The sequence below is a fragment of the Phyllopteryx taeniolatus genome, chromosome 4, assembly GCF_024500385.1.
Source record: "Phyllopteryx taeniolatus isolate TA_2022b chromosome 4, UOR_Ptae_1.2, whole genome shotgun sequence".
NCBI classification, from domain to species: domain Eukaryota; kingdom Metazoa; phylum Chordata; class Actinopteri; order Syngnathiformes; family Syngnathidae; genus Phyllopteryx; species Phyllopteryx taeniolatus.
In genome coordinates, this window is record NC_084505.1 from 27,226,866 (window position 1) to 27,249,110 (window position 22,245).

The following is a 22,245-nucleotide window of genomic DNA, read 5'->3' on the forward strand; positions in this document are numbered from 1 at the left end:
TTTGGAACCCCGCATTAAATATTTAACATTGAAAAGAAACAAAAGCTGTGACAGAAGTGTTAACACTTGCAGCAGCAAAGATGCGCGCGGGCCGTTTTGGGGTCCCGCTGGGCCGCAGGTGGGGGACGCGGGTCACGTGACCCACGCTCGCTGATTTGAGGACTTGATTGGCTAAAATTGAGGGAGGACAAACTGAATTTTGTGAGCCTCGACTTGACTGAGACCTGCAATGTCGACAAGTGACATTGTGGCGACGGTGCAAGACTGATCGCATGAAGGGTCACGGCTGCTTCTTTTGGGCGGTGACGAGCGACATGGCAGGTTTGCGAGTCAAGGACGGAAGGTGGAGGTGCGCTTTCATCTTGTCCGATGCGGGTAAGCTAGCTAGGTTAGCTTCACAATTAGCGGAGACTGGAATCGAAGCTACAGCGATGGCAATTTCAGCATAGACCGACCCTTCGGTCGGCCCGTTGCGTCGCAGCATGTCCGCCATATTGGATGTGGCAGGCCCGCCCGTAAACGAACGCACGCGAACCGACTGGACTTCCTAAAGTTAATTTCACCAATTTACGCGCGCGCACACACACACACACACATTTGTGAAACAGATTGGCACCAAAAGCAACATAACTGCAAGTAGTTTTAAACTGGTTTGAAACACCTTTACTCGCACATACAGTATATTTGAAAATAATGTTGGGTATATTGGCAGCTGTAACACTCATGTAAACGTTAGGGAAAAAAATAACGTATTCTTTTATATGGTAATAATAATGGTATACATACATTCATTTCAAACGTCGTTCATGGAATGTATTTGGAATGGAATGTGTGTGCATTTGATTTTGAAGTGGATATTTTGCTCCAATAAGTGGAAAAACATTGGCTTCTCACTCCCAATATGTTTTGAGCGAGTGAGTTGATTTACTACTTCCGACTTGGCTGGACAGGAAATTGGGACTCCAGACTTGCTTGTGACTTGCTCCCACCAAGCACTGGAACGACAGGTCGCCCCTCCGTATGCGCGAACGCGGTACCCTCCGCAGCCACGAGGGGGCGACAAAGCAGCATCGATGCTTCCAGCAAATGCGTCGTCACAACTCACCATTTGCACTAAATCGCCTTTATTGTGAACGTAAAATGTCTGACCATTTCTCTTTTACACATCATAAATAATGCACACGCGTGTCACGGGACAAAGTGAAGGAAAGCAGGTCGCGGCGCCGTCCTCATCTGCCATCGGAGCTCACCGAGCAGAGAGCATCATCGCGAACTCTGCGGAGGGGAGGGACACGGTCAGCAGTTGCTCATGATCCCGGAAGGACATCGTCGTCACATGCCGTGTTCACGCAAACACTCCGAACTTTCGTCACGGCGGGTTCACGAAGCTCACGTGAGTCAAGTTGTGATCTGGTCGGAAGCGCCAAAACGCACGGATGCCGGGACGCCTCATTGGAATATTTGGACTTGGTCACGTCGACGGGCTGTAGCGCTGAGTCTGACAGAGTCGGAGGTCACCCCAAAAGAGGGACAAACGGCGACCCTCCGACGTACCCGCTCCCGGTCCCACCGGCCTGGCTGTCGCCACGACGTGGAGCTCCACGTGCACCGTGGCGACCTCTATACCTCCCAGGAAGGACAGAGGACGCCGGCACTCACGTGTCTCCTCACAACAGTACCAGGCGGGGGTGCCCGTGGGGCCGGCGGGGCCCTTTCTCGGTCTCGGAACAAGAGAACGCAATGGACTACTTCACCGAGTGGCCGGAGGCTTGCGCCGTCCCGACCCGCCGCCGAGCACCCGGTCGACGGATGTTTTGCTGGTTCGGCCTTGTGGAGGAGCCGCGCGGCGAGCGGGGACGATACTTTGTCGGGCATCAAAAAGACCGGTACGACGCCGCTCGGTCCCCACAGTGGCAGGCCGCTGAAGCGATGCAACCGCACCTCGGGACCCCAGCTCGCTATCCTGACCGGCTGGCAAACGCGAGACCGAGACCGAGACCGAGACCCGTACCTGCCGCCGGTCTTCGGGGCCCGTCGGGCGGCAGTCGACATCGCGCGCAATCTGTTTGAGTCGACGTGCCGCCATTTGGCATGTGAGTCACGAAGAGCCGAAGTTGACTGACTCCTGACTCCGATCGGGTCCTGGAGCAGTTCTTGGCCTCGGGCTCAACATTCTTTGAACATTTACACAGTACGTCCAATAAAAACATGAAAACAGTTCTTTAAAATGAAATAGAAATGAAAAGTCATCCTGTTTCAATAGTCATCTTTGATATAACGTGCCTCTTAGACCAGGTTTACACAATATATGTATAATATGAACATATTCTTTGAACTGATAGGCTGCATGTCAGCTGTCGTGGCGCCTTGTTGGGCATTCTGCCAGCGTGACACCTTCAAGCTGTGCCCTTGGGGCTAATGGATGACGAGCGCCCGCCGATTGATCTCTTGTGACACCGACGCACCTTTTCATACGTTCCCGATAATTGCGATAGATCGGCTCGCCGAGACGAGACGAAACAGATGGCGCGTGTCGCCTCTGTTTGTGCGCCCACGGCCAGCGTGCCTACGCTTGCTTATGTTTTCAGCAGCTAATGCGAGTTCTGCCAAGTCCTCGAGCTGTCCGGCGGCGCAGCGCAGCGCGTTCTCAACGTGTGCCGTGCGACACATGTGCGGGCACAATAAGATTGGAAAGAAGCTTCCGGGCGACCGGGCCTCTTCGTTCTCCTCCCACTTTCTCTTCTCTATCACGTTTTCCCCCCCGAGGAGTTTTGTATGTGCTACTTCCTGGCAACTGGAATTGTTAAATATCTGAAGAAATCTAAAGGGTCCATCCGGCCATGCATTTTCCAATTTAGCTTGTTTTCACGAGGGCCGAGGTGAGCCGGAGTCTGTCCCGGATGACTTTTGGGCGCCGGTCGGCGGGGCACGCATGGACGCTCAATTTAGAGCAGGGGTCATAGTTGCGGTTTACCTCGGAGGGCCGCTACGACGGCGAACGGGCGAGTGCCGATACCGGGTGCCGGTATCGAGCCGATATCGGCACCGGGAAACCGGCCGCCGATATTTCAGGCACAAAAAATTTGACATGGAGTAAGTCCACCTCGCCAGGAGTTGGCGCTACACTGCGGCGTTGGACATATCGGCGAATCATCACGTGCGTCAGAAAGAAGGAACGGTCACGGTTTGTTCACATTTTTCTGTCATTGTCTTCATTGAAATGTTATGTATTAAAAGTATTTGTGCTATCGGTTCTAGGTACTCGGTATCAGTCAGTACTTAAGAGGGAACACTGGTATCGATACTAGTATGTCGTATCAAACATCCCTACTGTGAACCCATATGCTGTAAATGTATGATTGCCTCAGATTATTACATATACACAGCAAATTGATTGTGAAGAAACTGTTTGTTCAGCTGTTATTCCGTTCATTTTAAAAGGGGGATTGTTCACAAAGAAATGCTTGCAATATCTCAATATTATTATTAAACGTGAATATCATCTGCAATTTTGGTATTTTAGCCAGAAAGATTATTCGCTTTCCAGGGCCATGTAAAATGACGCGGCCGACCGGATCTGGCCCCCGGGCCTTGAGTTTGACACCGGTGATTTAGTCTTCGATGAACTTAACTCGCACGTTTTCAAAACAGCACGCAGGAAGGCCGGAGCCAAGATCCGAACTCGCGGCGGTGCTGAGGGCTACCCCGCTGCGTACGCGGCCGGCCCCTTGCCCAAAGTTAGCCGGGCTAGGCCCCGGCTCACACGTGACCCCGAACACAGCAAGATTCGAAGTCCCAAAACTACTGCTGGCACCACCCTAGGCGAGCGCCCCTGTCCTGCCCCGCGTCGACTTCGAGCGAGACGGGGGTGCGCCCGGGTCGCCGAGAACTTCAACCCTAGCCGCTTGCTCATTGATTTTTCTTCCCGTGACAAATGTTTGAGCCGTGACGGAGGTCGACATTGCTTTCTTTTTCCGTCATCCACGTTCTTTGCTCCCCCCGGCTGCTCACCGTCAAAGTCGATGTCGCCATCTTTGTTTAGGTCGATGTCACCGAGGATCTCCTCCAGCTCGCCCTTCTTCAGCTTCTCGCCGAGGAGGGTCTTCATGCCGTCCTTCAGCTCCTCCAGCGTAATCTTCCCGTCCCCGTTGCAGTCGAACTGCAAAGGAAGTCGGAACCGAGGATTAGAGGGAGAGAGGATGAGAGAACTTCCTGGCATAGAACGGAGCGCGAACAATGGCGAGCTTATTAAAAGCCACGTTAAAAAGTCTTCTTCAGATTGAAAAGAAGCCGACGGGCTGTTGCGGAGCTCCGTGAGGTCCTTAGAAAGTTGCGAACGGCTTAAAAGGGCGGATGCTGACTTACGAAGCGTTAGTCTCGGAAGCGAGGAAGGGCCGAAAAGGAATTCTCATCTGTACGCGGCGCGCCCGGAGTCGCTCGTCTCTCTCCTGTGACCGATGATTTTTGTAGCCGACCGTGTCGCAAGAAGCCGAGACACGTGACCAACAAAAAAAAACAAATAAAAAACTGCAAGCAAACAAGCTTGACTGAGAGCAACATAGCCAAAACTGCATTTCAGGGGTTGCTCGTCAATATTGAACGCGTTCATTATTTAAGCTTGCCGGCCCGACCTGTTTCGGAGCCTAAAATGGAGACGAATCCACTCATAACGCACCTCAGACCTAAAGATAATCTTCCAGATTGTCTGGCGTTTGACGTGCTTGGTCGGGACAAAAACGGGCCATCCATCGTGTTGCGCTTACCACGCTCCATATTTCCTTAGTAGGGTTGCAAATGTTATCAATGTACAACCACAATTCCAATGAAGTCAGGACATTGTGTTAAACAAATAAAACAGAATACAATGATTTGCAAATCATGTTCGACCTATATTAAATTGAATATACTACAAAGACAAGATATTTCATGTTCAAACTGATCAACTTGATTGTTTTTAGCAAATAATCATCAACTTAGAATTTGATGGCTGCGACACGTTCCAAAAAAGCTGGACAGGGTCATGTTTACCACTGTGTTACATCACTTTTTCTTGAACTGAGGGCACTAATTGCTTTGTAGGTGGAATTCTTTCCCATTCTTGCTTGATGTACAGCTTCAGCTGTTCAACAGTCCGCGGTCTCCGTTGTGGTATTTTACACCTCTTAATGCGCCACACATTTTCAATGGGAGACAGGTCTGGACTGCAGGCAGGCCAGTCTAGTACCTGCACTCTTTTACTACGGAGCCACGCTGTTGTAACACGTGGAGAATGTGGTTTGGCATTGTCTTGCTGAAATAGCAGGGACGTCCATGAAAAAGACGTTGCTTGGATGGCAGCATATGTTTCTCCAAAACCTGTATGTACCTTTCAGCATGAATGGTGCCTTCACAGATGTGTAAGTTACCCATGCCATTGGCACTAACACAGCCCCATACCATCACAGATGCTGGCTTTTGAACTTTGCGTCCATAACAGTCCGGATGGTTCTTTGGCACGGAGGACACGACGTCCACAATTTCCAAAAACAATTTGAAATGTGGACTCGTGGGACCACAGAACACTTTTCCACTCTGCGTCAGTCCATCTTGGATGAGCTCGGGCCCAGAGAAGCCGGCGGCGTTTCTGGGTGTTGTTGATAAATGGCTTTTGCTTTGCATAGTCGAGTTTCAAGTTGTACTTACGGATGTAGCGCCGAACTGTATTTACTGACATTGGTTTTCTGAAGTGTTCCTGAGCCCACGCGGTGATATCCTTTACACATCGATGTCGGTTTTTGATGCAGTGCCGCCGGAGGGATCGAAGGTCACGGTCATTCAATGTCTGTTTTCGGCCTCGCCGCTTACGTGCAGTGATTTCTCCAGATTCTCTGAACCTTTTGATGATATTAGGGACCGTAGATGATGAAATCCCTAAATTCCTTGCAATTGTACGTTGAGGCACATTGTCCTTAAACTGTTGGACTTTTCTACGCAATCATGGCACCCACCTGTTCCCAATGAGCCTGTTCACCTGTGGGATGTTCCAAACAGGTGCTTGATGAGCGTTCCTCAACTTTCTCCGTCTTTTGTGCCACCTGTCCCAGCTTTTTTGGAACCTGTTGCAACCATCAAATTCTAAGTGTATGATTGGTTGCTAAAAACAATCAAGTTGATCAGTTTGAACATGAAATTTCTTGTCTTTGTAGTGTATTCAATAAAATATAGGTCGAACATGATTTGCAAATCATTGTATTCTGTTTTTATTTATGTTTAACACAACGTCCTGACTTCATTGGAATTGGGGTTAGTTTGAGTTCAACTCCACATGAAAATCTCAACACACAAAACTACTTTTGCCATACTACAAGGGACTGGTATGGGACATTGTCAAATATATTTACTGTAAATACATACAAGCTCATAATTGTAGATTTATTCATTTGAGTAACAAAACAGTCGAACCAACTCATGAACCGTTGAGTAGATGTAAGCTGCTAAAATGTAATCCAATTTGATGCATGAGACGATATTCCCAATGAGACTCTGCCCATATAAATCAAGAGCGCGGTGCGTGCAGCGTAGCATGGCAGGCGTTCTTTAATATTTATTAGCACAAAACCCATTTTGTGTCGGTGTCGTCCGTTCGGCAGAAATCATTAATAATCCCCCCAAACCGTGCCCGGGCGAGAGGCTTGCTTACAAATTGTGCAAAATAATCGAATTTGTCTTGCTTGGTCACATCAGGATTTTGCTTGGAGGAGAAAGCGGGACTTGAAAATCTTGTTTTCCTGACTTTGTGGCCGGCCGTGCATTTAGTACCTGGGCCTGCAGTGGTCTCTTACCCGACTTAATCCATCTTCTTCTTCTTAACTCTACCACTAGAGAAGCAGGAATAGTGTACTGGAACATCTGTACCAAATATGGACAGGAGGTCCCAGAATCAAGATGGCAGACTCCACCCAACCAGGCCGAGATCCCGCGGGACTTCCAGATCCAGATTGACAAACTAGTTAGTGGTGGATGAACAGCGGTCGTGATTGCGACATCCGAGACAAGGAACACAAAAAGCTGGAAAAATATCGAGGACTGAAGGAAGAACTCAAGAATCGCGTCGTGAGGCTCCGGGTGCTGAGCTGTCCCTGTGTGTGAAGGAGCCACGATGGAGTATTGTTAATATTTCGAGGGCCAGAGTGTACTGCTCGATGCATACCTGTTTGAAGGCGCAGCGCAGCTCCTTGAGCCCGAGCATGTGAGCGGTCTCCGCCAGCATCCTGGGGCCCATTAACTGGCAGAAGTCGTCGAAGTCCACGTGGCCGCCCCCTGCGCGAGGCCAGAAGAGCGCACTGACTAGCTGGGCGGCGTACGCACTCTTCGTGCCGAGCGAGGACGTTTTTACTGCGCGTGAATCTGTTCGGATGGGATGCGTTTTGGCCACCTGAAGGCAGCAGAGCAAACTGACGGCACAGCGACAAGTCAAACTCCAAAGCCAAAAATGTCAACCTCACCTGGGTCGCCGTTCTCACATCCACCTAATGATGGACATTTGGCTCTGTTCAGATTTATCACGGAAAGTACAGTGTCGACCTCTTAAACTGCGCAATACTTCAATACTGTGTTGCATGTTTTTGTTTTCATATTAAGGCCCAAAGTCCTGTTTTTGTTTTATTTCCTCCTCTAAAAGCGTGCAGCGCCGCACGTGCACCGGTCCGACAAAATGCCTCCAATGTCCCCGGCTTCAAAGACAAACATCAATTCCGGACGGGCAACACACACACCGACACGTTACACGTTACACGCACTTGCTCACCTGCGATGGCGCCATCGGTCATATCTCGTGAGGGAGTAATAATCGACAAACCAACAAACGAATACTCACATCTCATCTTGATCTGCTGGATGATCTCGATCAGTTCCATTTCTGTCGGCATGTAGCCCATGGTCCTCATGCAGTCGGCAATGTCTTTGTAATGTATGAAGCCGTCCGCGTCGTAGTCAAACTCCTTGAAGGCCTCTCGCAACTCTAACGCGCACACAAACTTGTAAAAATGGTGTCGTGACAAGAGTCCAACAGAAATTAACTTATAAATATTGGAATAGTTTCAGAACGGGCGTCACAAAAGACTCAAACTCAAACGCTGAGTTTCGTCCTTATATGTTGCGTATCATTAGCCTAATAGAAAAATTGCCCGAGTCATTTTTAACTTACTGTCACAATATGAATAAAAAAAAAATGGCGACCTGCTTGAAAAATAATTATTCTTTTTTTTCTTTCTTGATGTCAGTGTGGCAGCAGATGATGAGCGGTGATGTCGTAAGCCCCCTCCTCTCTTCAGCTTTGTCTATATTGTCTATAGCTATAGCTTTACTTCTTGGATCTTCACCAAATTGGCATCGCTCACTCTTCGCTGGCCCGCGCGGCACCGACCTTCACTTGTTGTATTTTTGCTGTGATCCCGATAAGTGTATCTGTTCTACGATTCACTGTGTTCCTCCATCAAAAATGACGGCTGTGAAAAAGGTCATTAAAACAACGAAGCTGTGCTGGGTTAAGACATGAATACATAAACAGTTGGGGCAACACGTCTCCAGGCAGTTTGAGAGCGTTTTGGACTCGTCTCCAAGCTCAAGGGCAGAATATTGAAATGAGATCTGCCGGCGCCTTTAGAACACGATCAAAAAGACTGCGATTCACCATACTTTTCTGACAGATGGATCTTAATAAAGGAGGGTCGACCAGAATCTTTACAGAAGTAAATCTCAGCATGATCGTCAAAGTTCAATGACGTGAGCGGCACAAACGGCGTCTTACCGTCGAACTCCAGAGGCATCAGCTCTCGCTCCTCCGCAGCACAAAGAGGAAAGACGTCGGATTTAGTTACAAGAGCGCGTCGCACTGCGAGATATGATCTTGACCGTTGTTTGAAACATCGATGAGCACGATCTAATCACGTTTTAGGCAACCGTTTTTCACTCTTTGCACCAATCAAGGTTACAAATGTGTCGAGCACGGCGCCCACACACACACTTGCTGCCTTTTTTTGTGATCGGGGTTGGCGCTATCACGATAACAACTGGAAGCTCGCCACGAGCGTGGCGATGTGACGAACGCTTAAAAGGGGACAGAACGAGAAGGCAGACTGTAGGCTGAAGGCCAGCTTTCTGTAAAAACTTCATACAAAATTGAACGTATTTCTTGGTGTGATCATTGACTCTCTCCGCAAGCTTATCAAACAAAAAAAGATCTGTAAGAACTACAAAAAATATTTAAAAAAAATACATCTCGGTGACTTTCAAGGGGCAAATTCTCCTGAGAAACACCGCGGTGATAATCCGTTAGTGACGACCAAACGACAATAACGCCCAGGTCGAACGGGATGGGCTTCACCCTGCCACGTTTCTCGCTCCTTTGCTCGACGACAGCCGCGGCCTCCAGAGGGAAGCGGCATACGCTCAGCCACCCGCACGTAAGCGAGTGCAACGGCGAGACGTAGAAAGATGGCCGGCGCACAAAGCCTCATCCTTCGCATACGTGTCAACCATTCTGTATTCTCTACCTCGTGTTGACATTTGCTCAGGCTGACTCTCCCTCCTCGCTTTCTCCTTCTGTCACCCGAGGCGCCACACATCTCGCAAAGCCGGCAAGACAAGCGCCGCGCGAACGGCAATCCGGTGCCGGGAAGCTGTTCCGAAGGGCGAGCATCGCTTGTGAACGAGTTCCTTCAAATGGGGCAGAAAGGCCTCCTGAGGCCAGCCTTTAACCTCAAGTAACAAACTTGCGCCGCGAGGGTTCATTCCGAATCATTTGCCTCATTTGCATATTTGTAAACATGCACTGGATTTCATTTGCATATGTAATGTTTAGATGGTTGAAATGAATACTGAAATCTCATAAAGATCAGTGCGCCTTAATAAGTTAAAAAAAAAGGGTTGTAATCAGACGGGGCTATCACTGGCCGCATCTCGCTCATCCTGGCGCGGGACGGATGCGGATGCTGCTCGCCACCGAGCCCCGCGATATCGGAAGCGCAAACAAACCATTTAGCAAGCGTCTAAAAGCTCGGATGGTTTCAACATTTTGAACGCTGTATAATGCTAGCCAACGTTTGGAGCCTTATCTTGTTCAAACTCCACTTCTTGGTAATTGCAACGTTTTTGCAGAGACAATTTATTTCTGTATTTACAGTATTTATTTAAAAGGGACAATGCACATCAATGAACACCAGTCAAAATTGGCATACCGCTAATTTACATTCGTGGGCCCTTGGCAGGTGACTTTAAACATAGACAAGACATAACAACTACATCAAATCATTCAATAAATCGCACCGGCTCTAGAGTGCCTAACTTATCACGATTTCTCAGTAGGGGGACACGTGAGTGAAGAATTGAATGCAAAATCATTCTATTTAATAATGCCACTTCCGTTTCATTTGGAATATCGCAGGAGAGCGCAGATCTCCACTCGGGCCTCTCGCGTGCGCCGCAATACTTCGCTGACATTTCAAATCTTGGGTTCACGCCTTCATCTGGATTTCTTCTACTTTGCGATCCTACTCCAGCCCTCCAAGCAGTTTCAAGGGAATGATTATTATTATGAATATTCGTTTGTATGTAGCCCTATAATGACCAAAACAAATGAAGACCATAATAATGTCTTTGCTTAGTAAATGAACCACAGAAGGTCATTTTGTTGAGGAAAAGTAGCGCCCCCTGCGGTGTCTTCGGAGGCTGGGCCACCTGGCAGCCGTGCAAATAATTCTTCTCTGCGTTATATTGCCAGCTGAGTTGAAGCACAAATTCAGTGCCAGCAGTGATGCCGCTACTGTGTGATTACAACTCTGCCTCGAACGCTGAAAGCACCCGTGATTTAGAGAAATGTTTCATTCAGGTACAGCGCCGATGTTTACCTTATCAAAGATCCTCTTTAGATGGAAAGGTCAATGGGCCCATTTCATCCAGGAAGGACTTGATGGCCATGCGGACTTGATGGCCATGCGGACTCTCAACGCAAGCGTCACAAAGAGCCCATGAACATTGCGTCTCCCTTCAGTTGGCGCCACGCTGGTTCTCCAGCATCAAGGCATGCAGTGCCGTGAAAAAGTATTGGCCCCAATATCTTTACATACTTTCCCCACTTTGTTTAAGATCATCAAACAAATGTAAATATCAGACAAATATCACCCAAGTGAACTTAAAATGCTGTTTTTAAATGGTGATTTCAGTTAATAAGGAAAAAAACTATTCAAAGTTAGCTGGCTCTGTATCAAAACGTACTGGTCCCCTAAACCTAAGAACTGGTTGGGCCATCCTTAGCAGCAGCAACTGAAATCAAGCGTTTTCTAGAACTGGCAACGAGTCTTTCACATCTCTGTGGAGATATTTTGGCCCACTCTTCCTTGCAAAACTGTTTGAATTCAGCACAAATGGAGGATTTTCAAGCATGAAGGGCCTTTTGAAGGTCATGCCACTGCATTTCAATCGGATTCAAGTCTGGACTTGGACTAGGTCACTCCAAAAGCTTCATTTAGTTTTTTTAAGCCATTCAGAAGTGGACTTGTTGGTGTGATTTGCATCGTTATCCTGCAGCAGAAACCCAAGTGCGCTTCGGCTTGAGGTCACAAACTGATGGCTGAACAGTCTGCTTCAGGATTTTCTGGTCAAGAGCAAAATTCATGGTTCCATCAATCACAGCAAGTTGTCCAGGTCCTGAAGGAGAAAAGCAGCCCAAGACCATCACACTTCCACCACCATGTTTAACTGTTGGTATGATGTTCTTTCTTTGAAATGCTGTGCTACATTTACGCCAGATGTAACGAGACACACGCCTTCCAAAAAGCTCAACTTTCATCTTGTCAGTCCATATAATATTCTCCCGAAAGTCATTCCTATGTTTTTTTTTTTTTTTTTTGCAAAAGACGAGCCTTTATGCTCTTTTTGCTCATCAGTGTTTTTTGCCATGGATGCCATTTTTGCCCAGTCTCTTCCTTATTGTTGTGTCGTGAACTCTGACCTTAACCGGGGCGGCCTGCAGTTGTTTTCAAGTTGTCCTGAGTTGCTTTGCGGCGTCCTGGATGAGTCGTCGCTGTTCTCTCGGGGAAATCTTTGTAGGCCGGCCGCTCCTGGGAAGGTTCGCCACTTCCATGTTTTCTCCATGTGAGGATAATGGCTCTCCCTACGGTTCGCTGGAATCCTAAAGCTTTCCAAACGCCTTTTGTAACCTTTCCAGACTGCTAGATGTCAATGACTTTAGTTCTCGACTGTTCTGGAATTTCTTTGGATCCTGTCATTTTGTTGCAGCTTTTTTAGATCTTTTGTCCGGCTTGATTTTGTCAGGACAGGTTCTGTTGAAGTGATTTCTCAGCTTCATCAAGGTCGGGTGTGATCAGTGAAAATGAACCCAAAATTGGGATTATCCACAATTCATGATTTAACAAAGGCGGTAATTACAGGGGCCAGGTAACTTTGAATAGTTTATTTTTTCTTAATGAATGAAATCATCATTTTGAAACAGCATTTTAAGTTCACTTGGGTTATATTTGTTAGATCTTAAAGATTAAAGTGGGGAAAGTAAGCGAAAGTAGAAGAAGTTGAGAAAGGGGCCAGTACTTTTTTTCACGGCACCGTATGAGACGTACTGTATGTCGACACGCGAAAACCAACGGGATGGTCAAACAACAACAAATATGCAGCTGCAACGCATGAGTTGCTCCAGCACCCGATTGTCATTTCTGTCCTGTGCATCTTTCAACGGTTGTTGATTCAGTCAATCCGGTCAAGTCAGTTCTGTCAGGCATGCAATGCATCAACTCTCTTTCATTATCTACTTGTCTTGTCCAGCCTCCTCTAATGAGGGCTGACAGTAAACTTAGCTAAGGGGCTCATTAATACTGAGGCAGGGAATAGGATCACCGCAGGATGAATGGCGTGCTTGCCTCAGCCTTTTCGCCGTTGTGCACGGGGCCCAATGCAGAGTTTGCAGACCCTTAGAGCTGTCTAGCGGTGACAGGATAGGAAGCAGATACCGTAAGCTGAAGGACATCCCGGAGCTGTTTTCAGCGTCTGGAAATGGCCTTTCGAGCACACAAACGTTTTTGAGAATCATTTCTGTCAATTCTACAGTTGTTTACCACATAAACAATACTTAAAAGTGATTCAACAGTAATTAACTGTAGTTTCCACTGCATCACAAGATTTTGGGGTTCGGTCATGCAGAGTCACTGTCATTTTTTTAAAATGATGAATGACTGTAAAACAAAAACACAGTAACTTACTCTGTGTCAATTTGAAATTTCACTTTCGCAGGATTTAATGCAGACTTGTACAAATTCACTAAAGTACTGTATTAAGAATTTCAGTGTGAAATCACCATATTACTGCGTTATTTCACAATACAATATTGGATTAGACAATGTTCCGTGATAACAAAATAAATGAGTGCAGCCTCCTAATGCTAAGCTAAGTTTGAAAGCAGCATAATTGCGGAACTGGGTGGTTTCCCAGCATGCATCGTGCCACGCAATGTTGAACTGTTCCTGTGAAAAGGACGTTAATTCTTAATGTTCACGAACGATAAGGATGAACGTAACACAAATCACGTGTGTTTGTTACCTGTAGTGCATTGTGCGTGTCGCATTACATTCATGTTGCACTTTGTTTTCATGAAACCCTGACTGTGGGTTGTGTGCGATAGTCCCATCCTGGCCGGTTCTGCTATATGCTAAGCCAAGTGTTACCTGGTGACTTATGAGCTGCAAGCGTGTACTTGCTCGGGATTGCTCGGGTCGGCCTACTTCTTGTGCAAGCCGTTTTCCTTCATCAGCACCACAATGAATAAAAACTATTTTAAAAAGACACAAACTCTCTGTTTACAATGTGCGTGACAGCAAACAAAATCCCATGATGCAGTAGAAACTATATTTAATTACTGTAAAATCACTTTACACGATTTTTACTGTCTAATATGTGGTAAATAACAAGAATTTACAGAAATGACCAACTAGTGTACTGTAATAAATGCCCATGATTCCCAGCGTGCACTGTAACATTCATGGCACAACATTGTTTAAGCATTTCGGTGTAAATAACAAGACGCGTATCTAACGAGACAAGTGAGAAAATATGATTATGCAAGAAAGAGAACGATCATAAAAATCTATTGTGTAGGAATACGGAACCCTAAGAAGACAAGCAAGTTTGTATTATATACCTGTGCCGGTCACAGTAAGGTCACTGATGGGGTCGCGGTCCACTCGCCTGACTTTGGTCCAGGCAGCGTGGGTTCAGTGACGGTGCGAATGTGAGTGCGAACGGTCGTCCGTGTCTAGATGTGCCCTGCGACTGACTGGCGACCAGTTCAGGGTCTAGACCGCCTTTCGCCCGGAGTCAGCTGGGATAGGCCCCGGCGACCCTAACCGGGATGAGCGCTGTTGAAAATGGATGGATGGATGGTCACAGTAGATTGAAGCTCATTGTTGAGGTCAAGGGACGGCAGCCGATTGCTGCTTTTGCGGAATGTCACCTGATTTAGGTCAGCTAATCAACAGCGAATACTGCTCAATACTTGGAATGATTCGCGGCTGGCGTACGTTGTGCTGCGTGACTGCAGAATCCAATCCGGACTAGCCTCCTCCCACCTTTGGACGTTCCCCCCGGGTTGACAGCAAGCTACTTTAAAAACCCTATGAAACGTCTAACAGTGTAGTTCAAAACATCATTAAAATGTTGAGGCAAATGACTCCCTTTGCTGATCATGATTTTCTTTTCTGTAATATTAAATCTGTCCCTGTAATGACAAAGCATGAAAAACGATTAGAGTTTTGTAAGGAGGCCTCATTAGGGGCTCTTAAAGTGAAAATGTTATCACCGTGATGGTAATAACAGGAAACACAATCAAGCTGAAGAAAAGACATAAAAGTCTTCAACAAAGGTCTGTTTAAGAGACTAAATGTTCCCTTATTAACTAGATTCTCAATTCATTTCATTGATTGAATGCAGGGCAACCTCGAGATTTCCCGCCATTGGCTGTCGCCCAAAGTCAGCCGGGCACATAGCGCAAGAATACATTTCAAATGTACTTAAATGGGTGTCTTCAGTGTTCTTCTTCTCTAAGTACAAATGCAATTCCTTTTAGTCTTAGACTGAGAATTTGAGAACATTGCAACTTTACCTTTCATTGATTTTGTCTTATTCTTCTCCTGCAACTCACACAAACGCTTGAAAACTCCACCCGCTTCGAGGACGACTTTGCCTGCTGATTAGGATGGAAAAACATCCAAGTCATGTTGTCCGTTACGGCCATTGTGATAAAGACCACCACGTTTTCACGACGGCGTTACGGCTCAATCGGATCCCCGCAGCGATGGCGGCGGGGTAGCCGGTCCAGGTTCGTGGAATTATTTCGTCAAGGGTTTACCCCGCACTCGTCGTTCCGCCGTCCCGGCTTGGAATGAATAGTATGCTATGATATTGACTTTTCACGCTCATTTGACCTGCTCAGTGTAGGCAAAGCAAGCATTCATTTGAGTATTGGCTGCGGACAGCACCTCCTGCTTAAAGTCTCAATCAATAATCATTATGTCTGCACAACAAATGCATCTCTTCTGTAAGACAAAGTAACTGTAATGTCAGTTCAATATTTTATGTTTCGGTAAATTCATACCTCGTCCTTGCAGTCTATTGAATAAAATGAAAAAGAAATAATAATAATGACTAGCGCTTCAAGAATCTAATAGATGTTATCTGAGTACATTTGTAGGTTCTTGATCGAAACATGAATCCTTAATGAGCCTGCCGGTTATTCAGTCACGTGTCGTGACCCGACCCGTCGAGTAATTGACGTGCGTTTGTCACTCCCAATCCGGTGTATCCACAAACTACTTCCGCATTTGGCAAAACGGGTCGAAGCACTTCCTCCTCGCTCGTCGATGGCGAAGGGGACCGCTTCAAAGCACCCCGAGCAACTTTAAACATCTACAATGTCTTTTGTTTTAAACACAAGCCGTCACCACGGAGCCACCGAAGATGACAGTCGAGTGTTTAGTGCATCCGTCACATTTCTATAAATAAATGACATATGTATTTAACTTTTGTCCAAAGGCACTAGCCATAAAGAAAACAACATTTTAGCAAGTCTTCAAGTAATCATGTCATCAATCCAAATGAAGCTACTTAGCGTAGCATACAGAGGAAGTCAACTATCCCGTGTTCCGCGTTGCTCACGAGCGGATTGTCTGCCCGGAAAATATTGTAAGGAATTCTTTCAAATCTAAAAAGACTTTTAAACCACACTTGGTGTACATCCCGAGAGTTTTCAGTATTAAAAATGGTTTGATAGCAAAGCTGCGCCCCTCACTGACGTGCACGATTCTCAAACTGGCTCATTCATTGAGGAAAAAAAAAAGTCGGTCGTCGTGATAAATAGTCACTGAACGCTGTCCGGCTTAAACACAATGCTATGCTAGAATTAGCACTGTTAACAAGCTGATGTTAGCCATGGCAGCTACATTGCTAGCATGACTTAATGGTACAAGGGTATGACTATAACACTAACTGTTGGAATAAGTTTTCATTTTTTGGGAATGTACACCAGTCAAAAAGAGGTGCTAAACCTAGCTGTCGAGCGGAATTGTTGCTAATTACGCGTCGCTTCTGCGGTACCGTGCTCTGCTTCTTTTTGCTAGTCGCTTTCTTTTCAAATCACCTAGTTGTTAGCAAACATTGTCGGATTGGGGATTTTCCGCGGAGACCGGTCGAGACCAGCGCTGATCTGCTATTCTTCCACTTCATTATTGCGATAAAAAGGAGGAGTACTTGCTAAAACGACAAATACCTTCAATTCATAGTTGTTAAACACAGCTAAGCTAACATTAACTGACACTAGCAAATCAAATTTTGTCTTTCCGAGATGAATATTTCCAGCTTAAATTGTCCTTATTTAACAGTATTATACACCATATTGCCAAAGGTATGTGCTCACCTGCCTTGACTCAGATATTAATTGAAGTGAAATCCATTTCTTAATCAAGTAGGGTTTAATATAGCATCGGTCCACCCTCTTAACATCTTAAACTCTTCTTGGAAGGCTTTTCACAAGGTTTAGGAGTGTGTTTATGGGAATTTAGGACCATTTTTCCAGAAGCGCATCAGGCCAGTCAAGTTTATCCACATCAAACTCGCTCTCTCATTCGTGTCTTTATGAACTGTGATTTTTCCACTGATGCACCGTCATGTTGGAGGAGGAAGGGGCCATCTCCAAACTGTCCCCACAAAGTTGGAAATGTCCAAAATATTCGCCCCTGAGCTGCAGTGAAAGGAACTCTGAATGCTGCAGCATACCAAGAGATTTTGGACAGGCAAACAGTTTGGGGATGACCCCTTCCTCTTCTAACATGTCTGTGCACCAGTGCACAAACCAAGGTCCATAAAGACATGGATGAACTTGACTGGCCTGCACAGAATCCTGACCTCAACCCCATAGAACACCAGTGAGCCAGGCCTGGTCGTCCAACATCTGTGTGTGACCTCACAAATATCCTCCTAGAAGAATGAGCAAAAATTCCCATCAACTTACTCCTAAACCTTGTTGAAAGCTTCGCCACAAGAGTTGAAGCTGTTACGGCTGCAAAGGGCGGACCAATATCACATTAAAATGAAAGCATACAGATTAAAAACGGGATATCACTTCAAATCAGATGTGATTCAAGCTTTGGCAGTAGCTCATGCCGAATCAACTAAATGGGCTATTTTTTCACCATTTGTAGCGTTAGCAGCATTTTTGAATACATACAAAAGTGTATTTTTTTTATTGAGTTGGGGGAGGGGGGGAAGGTTAATATTTGATAATTTTGCATGTTGTGCATTGAAAGAATTGCATACACCATATTTTTGGCTGTCAAATGTATTTCAAATAAAATTCAAATTCAATAGCGAATGCTCTCTAACTGTTCAACCTCGTCATGGTTTTTAAAATCGATTTTGACGGTCTCGACTTGTCTCGGTCTCGACTCCCAAAAGTCTCGGTCTTGTCTTGGTCTCGGGCAAGTCTCGGTCTGGGGTTAGTGTGATCTTGAGTACAACGCTACGCTAAAGAAGACTGCGGTTTGCCATCCAAACACTCTGAAGCTGTTTTGATGAGGTGAAATGCCGATCTTGCTATGAAGAAAGGGAAGAATTGTGACTTCTGCATACGAGTGTCGACGTGCCGTTGAGCTGACCTGTCCAAAGAGTTTGTCGAGGTAGGCGATGTAGGCGGCAGCCACCGCCGAGCTGTTGCCGAGGCTCCGTTTCCCGCGTCGACGACTCTCCTGATCGCCGCCACCGTTGCCCTTTTTCTGAGCGGTGGGAGACTTGGAGCTGTGAAGTGTGCGCTGTTTTAACCAACTCTCAGCTTTTTCATTTCCCATCACAACTTAAACACACTGACACATTTTGCGGGGCAAAAGTCCCATAAAGCTACTGCTGTATCAAAGCCACTTTGAAAGAATTGCTTGGGGAAATGACAGTCCAATCAGCTGACACGCCTCATTACATTGGGTGTTGGAGAAATTGGGGAAGTGTCCTTTCAGTGTGCTCTTTGAGGGCTTGTTTTGCAGCCGCTACAGCAATCGGTGACAGTGTTGATGACAAACAGAGATCGATAATAACCAGAATTTCTTGGAGAGGCTGAGCTGAAGAGCCTTGTTTTTGAATCTGCTGGAGGTTGGAGATCTGCCGGCCGCCGGAGCCCTCCCCCCTCGAGGAGAATTGCTTGGAGGGGGAAAACACGGTTAAATAAACGTCGACAATAATCCTATTCAAAATAGACAAATTTATGGGTTTTGTATCAAAACAGCAGCCATTGTTGAGCCATATTGTTAGAATTGACCAACCTGGCTGAAGAGGAAGGTCGACTATCAGCTCCTCCCTTTGCGCCTTTTACAGACATCCTGCGGGAAACAAAGAATCTATATCCATCAGTCCATTTTCTTGCGCGTATCCTGCTCCATGTCACGGCAGGTCTCAGCTGACTTTGGGGGGAAAAGATGCTTGCTGAACAATCATATGGCACTTATAGACAAACACGGAAAAATACTCCCTCGGAAGTTTGCGACGGTAGCGCTTCAAGCTTTGCTTTTCGTGGCTTCTTTCAACACTTTGCAAAATTGGGAACAATGTCAACGAGCGGTGTTCAGAGAAGAAGAAGAAAGTTAGAAGATGTGAAGTTACTTGACCTCAGCACAGCAGTAAGACTCGAGCGATGTCCTCAAGCTTTTGTCCAGCGTGACCACGTGGGGAGTTTTATGGTGGCTCACGTTAACAATGTGAAATTGTTACATAAAACCGCATCAGGCTAATGGAATGGATTACTTCTTGGACATTTTTCTTCATGCCCTTAAACTTACAAGCATTTTCTTTTAATCTCATGATCCCAACGCTAACAAGGCACTCCTTTGCACTAAGACGCAAAGTTCTTTCATTCTGTCACGAGGGAAAATTCAATTTGACTCTTATTTTCATGGCTATAAACACAAACCTTGATATGCATGAATGCCTGCAATAGACTTCCCAAACTATGTGATTGTGTTCAAGGGCAGATCGGCAGCGCTTGTAAACTTTTTATATCCACTCAGCACCCTTCGCCTCCTTTGTTAATAGTTATATTATTGACAGAACAGAAATAAATACATACTACTGTTTTTTTCTTAATTGTATGAATCATTTTGGGCGATGGGTGCCCTTTTTTGGCTTGAGCACCCGCCCCCAAAAATGGCAATGCACGTGCCTGCATTTATGTGTTTGTTGCTTAGAACTGCATGTTTAAATTAAAAACACAATACACAGATATAACCAATACGATGTAGTACAACAGTCATGCAATTACGTCTCATTCCAAGAGTTTTCTCGAGTGTGACTGAAATGATTTTAGTTCAATTCAATGGTAACATTTTAGACTACAAATATCAATAAGTTAGAAAATGTTAGTCAGTTCAACCTTTCTTTTAGGATGCTAAATCAAATTCGGACATTTTATGGCTGGTGAATGTATGTTGCAGTGTATGAGAAACAAATTTCCAAGCATGCAGTCATTTACTGGAACAGATTTGTAGAATTCTTTGTTGAAGGTTCCTGTTGCTTACAGTTGCATTTTTTCATGCACCCTTTTGGATGACATTTGTTTTTTGTTGTGATGGTCTCATCGTTTCCCAGAAGAATTGCTCTCATTCTGACTGAGCACAAATCCCACCAGACTAAAAAAAAACACACAAATCATTGAGTAATCTCTAAGCGGTCACTTGCCGTCAATCACGCTCACTGAAATCATGAAATCGGGAGCCACGTGGACTGGCCTTTGAAAAAAAAAAATAATAAAAAAAAAATAAATAAAATAAAGTGAATAGAAGAGGCAGCTTGAAGGGCCTCTCTGGAGGGTTAGCGGTGAGAATCGAAACGGAGAGTCCAAATAGATTTCAGGGATTGATTACTGATGTCATACAAACAAGAACGCCACTGTCGACATACTGTACACGCACACGTTTGACTCCAAGGATTACAAAAAAGATCGAATCAAACTGCAAGAGGAGCGTACCGTATTCATCTTGTCCATTGTCACTCAAATAAGTAGAAAAGTGTCACGTGTCAACCGCTAAGACCGACCGATGCGTTGAAGAAATAAAAGAAACAAACTCAATTAATACCTTTCTTAAACTGAACTTTATCCAGTGGTGTTCTTAAATGATTTCATTGTCTAATTTATGTATTTATTTTTAACTTCCCCCCCCCCCAAAAAAAAAATTAAAAATAAAAAAAAATCTTGAATAAGAAGGGATTAGCTACCAAAAAGCGTTTTTAGGGTTTCCTCCTCTCCAAAAAGGAAAAAAACTATTTGGAAAAAAACTGAAACGGTGTTTTGAACCAAAGTCGTGTCATTCGGCTCCAAATGGATCAGTTATTAATCAAATGTGTTTCACTGTATCTTGAAGTAGGATCAATGAAAAACTTCACAACAGAGCGAAAGAGCCATTTGCCACCCTTAAAAATGGACGACATTTGTTGACGCTACCCACCCACCGAGAAGCTGATTTTGATGCCGTTGTTAACTCTTCGAAGGGAAATGATTCTTTCATTTTTTTGTTGATTGAAAATGAAGGGCTCGGCCGACTTTGCGACGTATCCGTCCAAACTCTCGCCTGACTGGCTTGCGCAAGTGCCCGTAATGTTGCGCTTGTCCAAAGTGTGCTTCTCAGCCGTTCTGTGAGGGAGAGGCCGGACACCCTGCCGCTCGTATCCGCATCTTGTTCTTTGGGTGAGGGCGGGAACGGAGATGAATCCTTCTTCACCACCACAGGCCGATACGGAGTTGGCGTGACTGCGATCCGCCTTCCATCTTCCCTCACTCGTCAACAAGACACCAAGATACTCGAACTCCATCTCCCCCCTGACCCGGAGAGGACACTCCACCCTTTTCCCGCTGAGTTTTGGTTACCCCCCCCAAACGCACCTTAATCCAATTTGACTTCTTCACTTCACATCAAGCTCAGATAGTTTTATTTTCCCCAAATGAATGTGTTTGTTTTTAAAAGAGCTTCTGATCCAGAGAGAAAGGCAAGAATTCATCCAGTTCCTTCTGAAAGTTTAGCGACCAAATGGGGTTCAGTTGAGGTTAGGCTTGACATTGCTTTTCTTTTCTTTTCTTTTCCTTTCGTTTCTTTTGGATGATCACTCAAATCGCGAGCTGTCCAACCTGAAGGCAATCTTTCCCGGCGGACCCAGCAAGCCAACGGCTGATCCAGAAGCAGCCGAAAGTAATGCGATTGGTTCTAGCACTCCATCTTACCTTCTCCTATTTGAGCACCTCTCTCCTGCTTCCTCCGAGCGACCCCACCCACCTCACCCACCACCAGGAAACCAAAGCAAAACGAAGCCCCTTCCCTTCGAAGCCCGGCCGTCTTGAAGCAAGCAGAACATGCATTCGATTCAGCGGAGAGGAGACGTCTGTTGGTGTCATTTGTGTGTTGGAGACAAAACTGCTCACAAATGAACCATAACCAATTCCTGCCGCGGTGAATTATGGAGCATCACAGAGCAAAACCAGATGACACGTAAGTCGAATTCATTAGCACAGCAACTTTGCAGTCTTACCTTCTTAAACGGGCACAAAAAGACTGTATTTATGTCCTTCTTGTTTGACTGGAATGATAAGCAAGGCGTCTAGGAAAAGCCTCACCCAACCTGAGGATTATATAATAAAGGTGATTATCCAGCTAAATATGTCTGGATTAGAGATGTAGC

General features: G+C 45.8%; 2 protein-coding genes across 3 annotated transcripts in view; one reads left to right on the plus strand and one right to left on the minus strand.

Moving 5' to 3' along the window:
- Window positions 1-1,105: 1,105 nt before the first annotated feature.
- LOC133476981 (calcium-binding protein 2-like) lies at window positions 1,106-22,213 on the minus strand. Of its 2 annotated transcripts, none has more exons than XM_061771111.1 (9): window positions 22,096-22,213; window positions 18,846-18,902; window positions 18,622-18,723; window positions 18,192-18,330; window positions 8,789-8,819; window positions 7,856-7,999; window positions 7,190-7,299; window positions 4,012-4,159; window positions 1,106-1,275 (listed from the first exon to the last, which is right to left on the minus strand). In XM_061771111.1, exons 2-9 carry the CDS (start codon window positions 18,899-18,901, stop codon window positions 1,247-1,249), a joined length of 759 nt encoding a protein of 252 aa, XP_061627095.1. In that variant the 5' UTR covers window position 18,902; window positions 22,096-22,213; the 3' UTR covers window positions 1,106-1,246. The 2 variants fall into 2 exon arrangements, 1 of the variants encoding a protein (XP_061627095.1); XR_009788195.1 differs by lacking the exon at window positions 1,106-1,275 and adding an exon at window positions 6,822-7,118 and having other exon boundaries at window positions 4,019-4,159.
- The window catches only part of doc2d (double C2-like domains, delta), a 56,448-nt gene continuing 55,417 nt past the window's right edge, over window positions 21,215-22,245 (plus strand). Inside the window, exon 1 of the mRNA XM_061771097.1 lies at window positions 21,215-22,055. The gene's annotated coding sequence lies outside the window, so the exon portion shown is untranslated. The remainder of the gene's footprint in view (window positions 22,056-22,245) is intronic.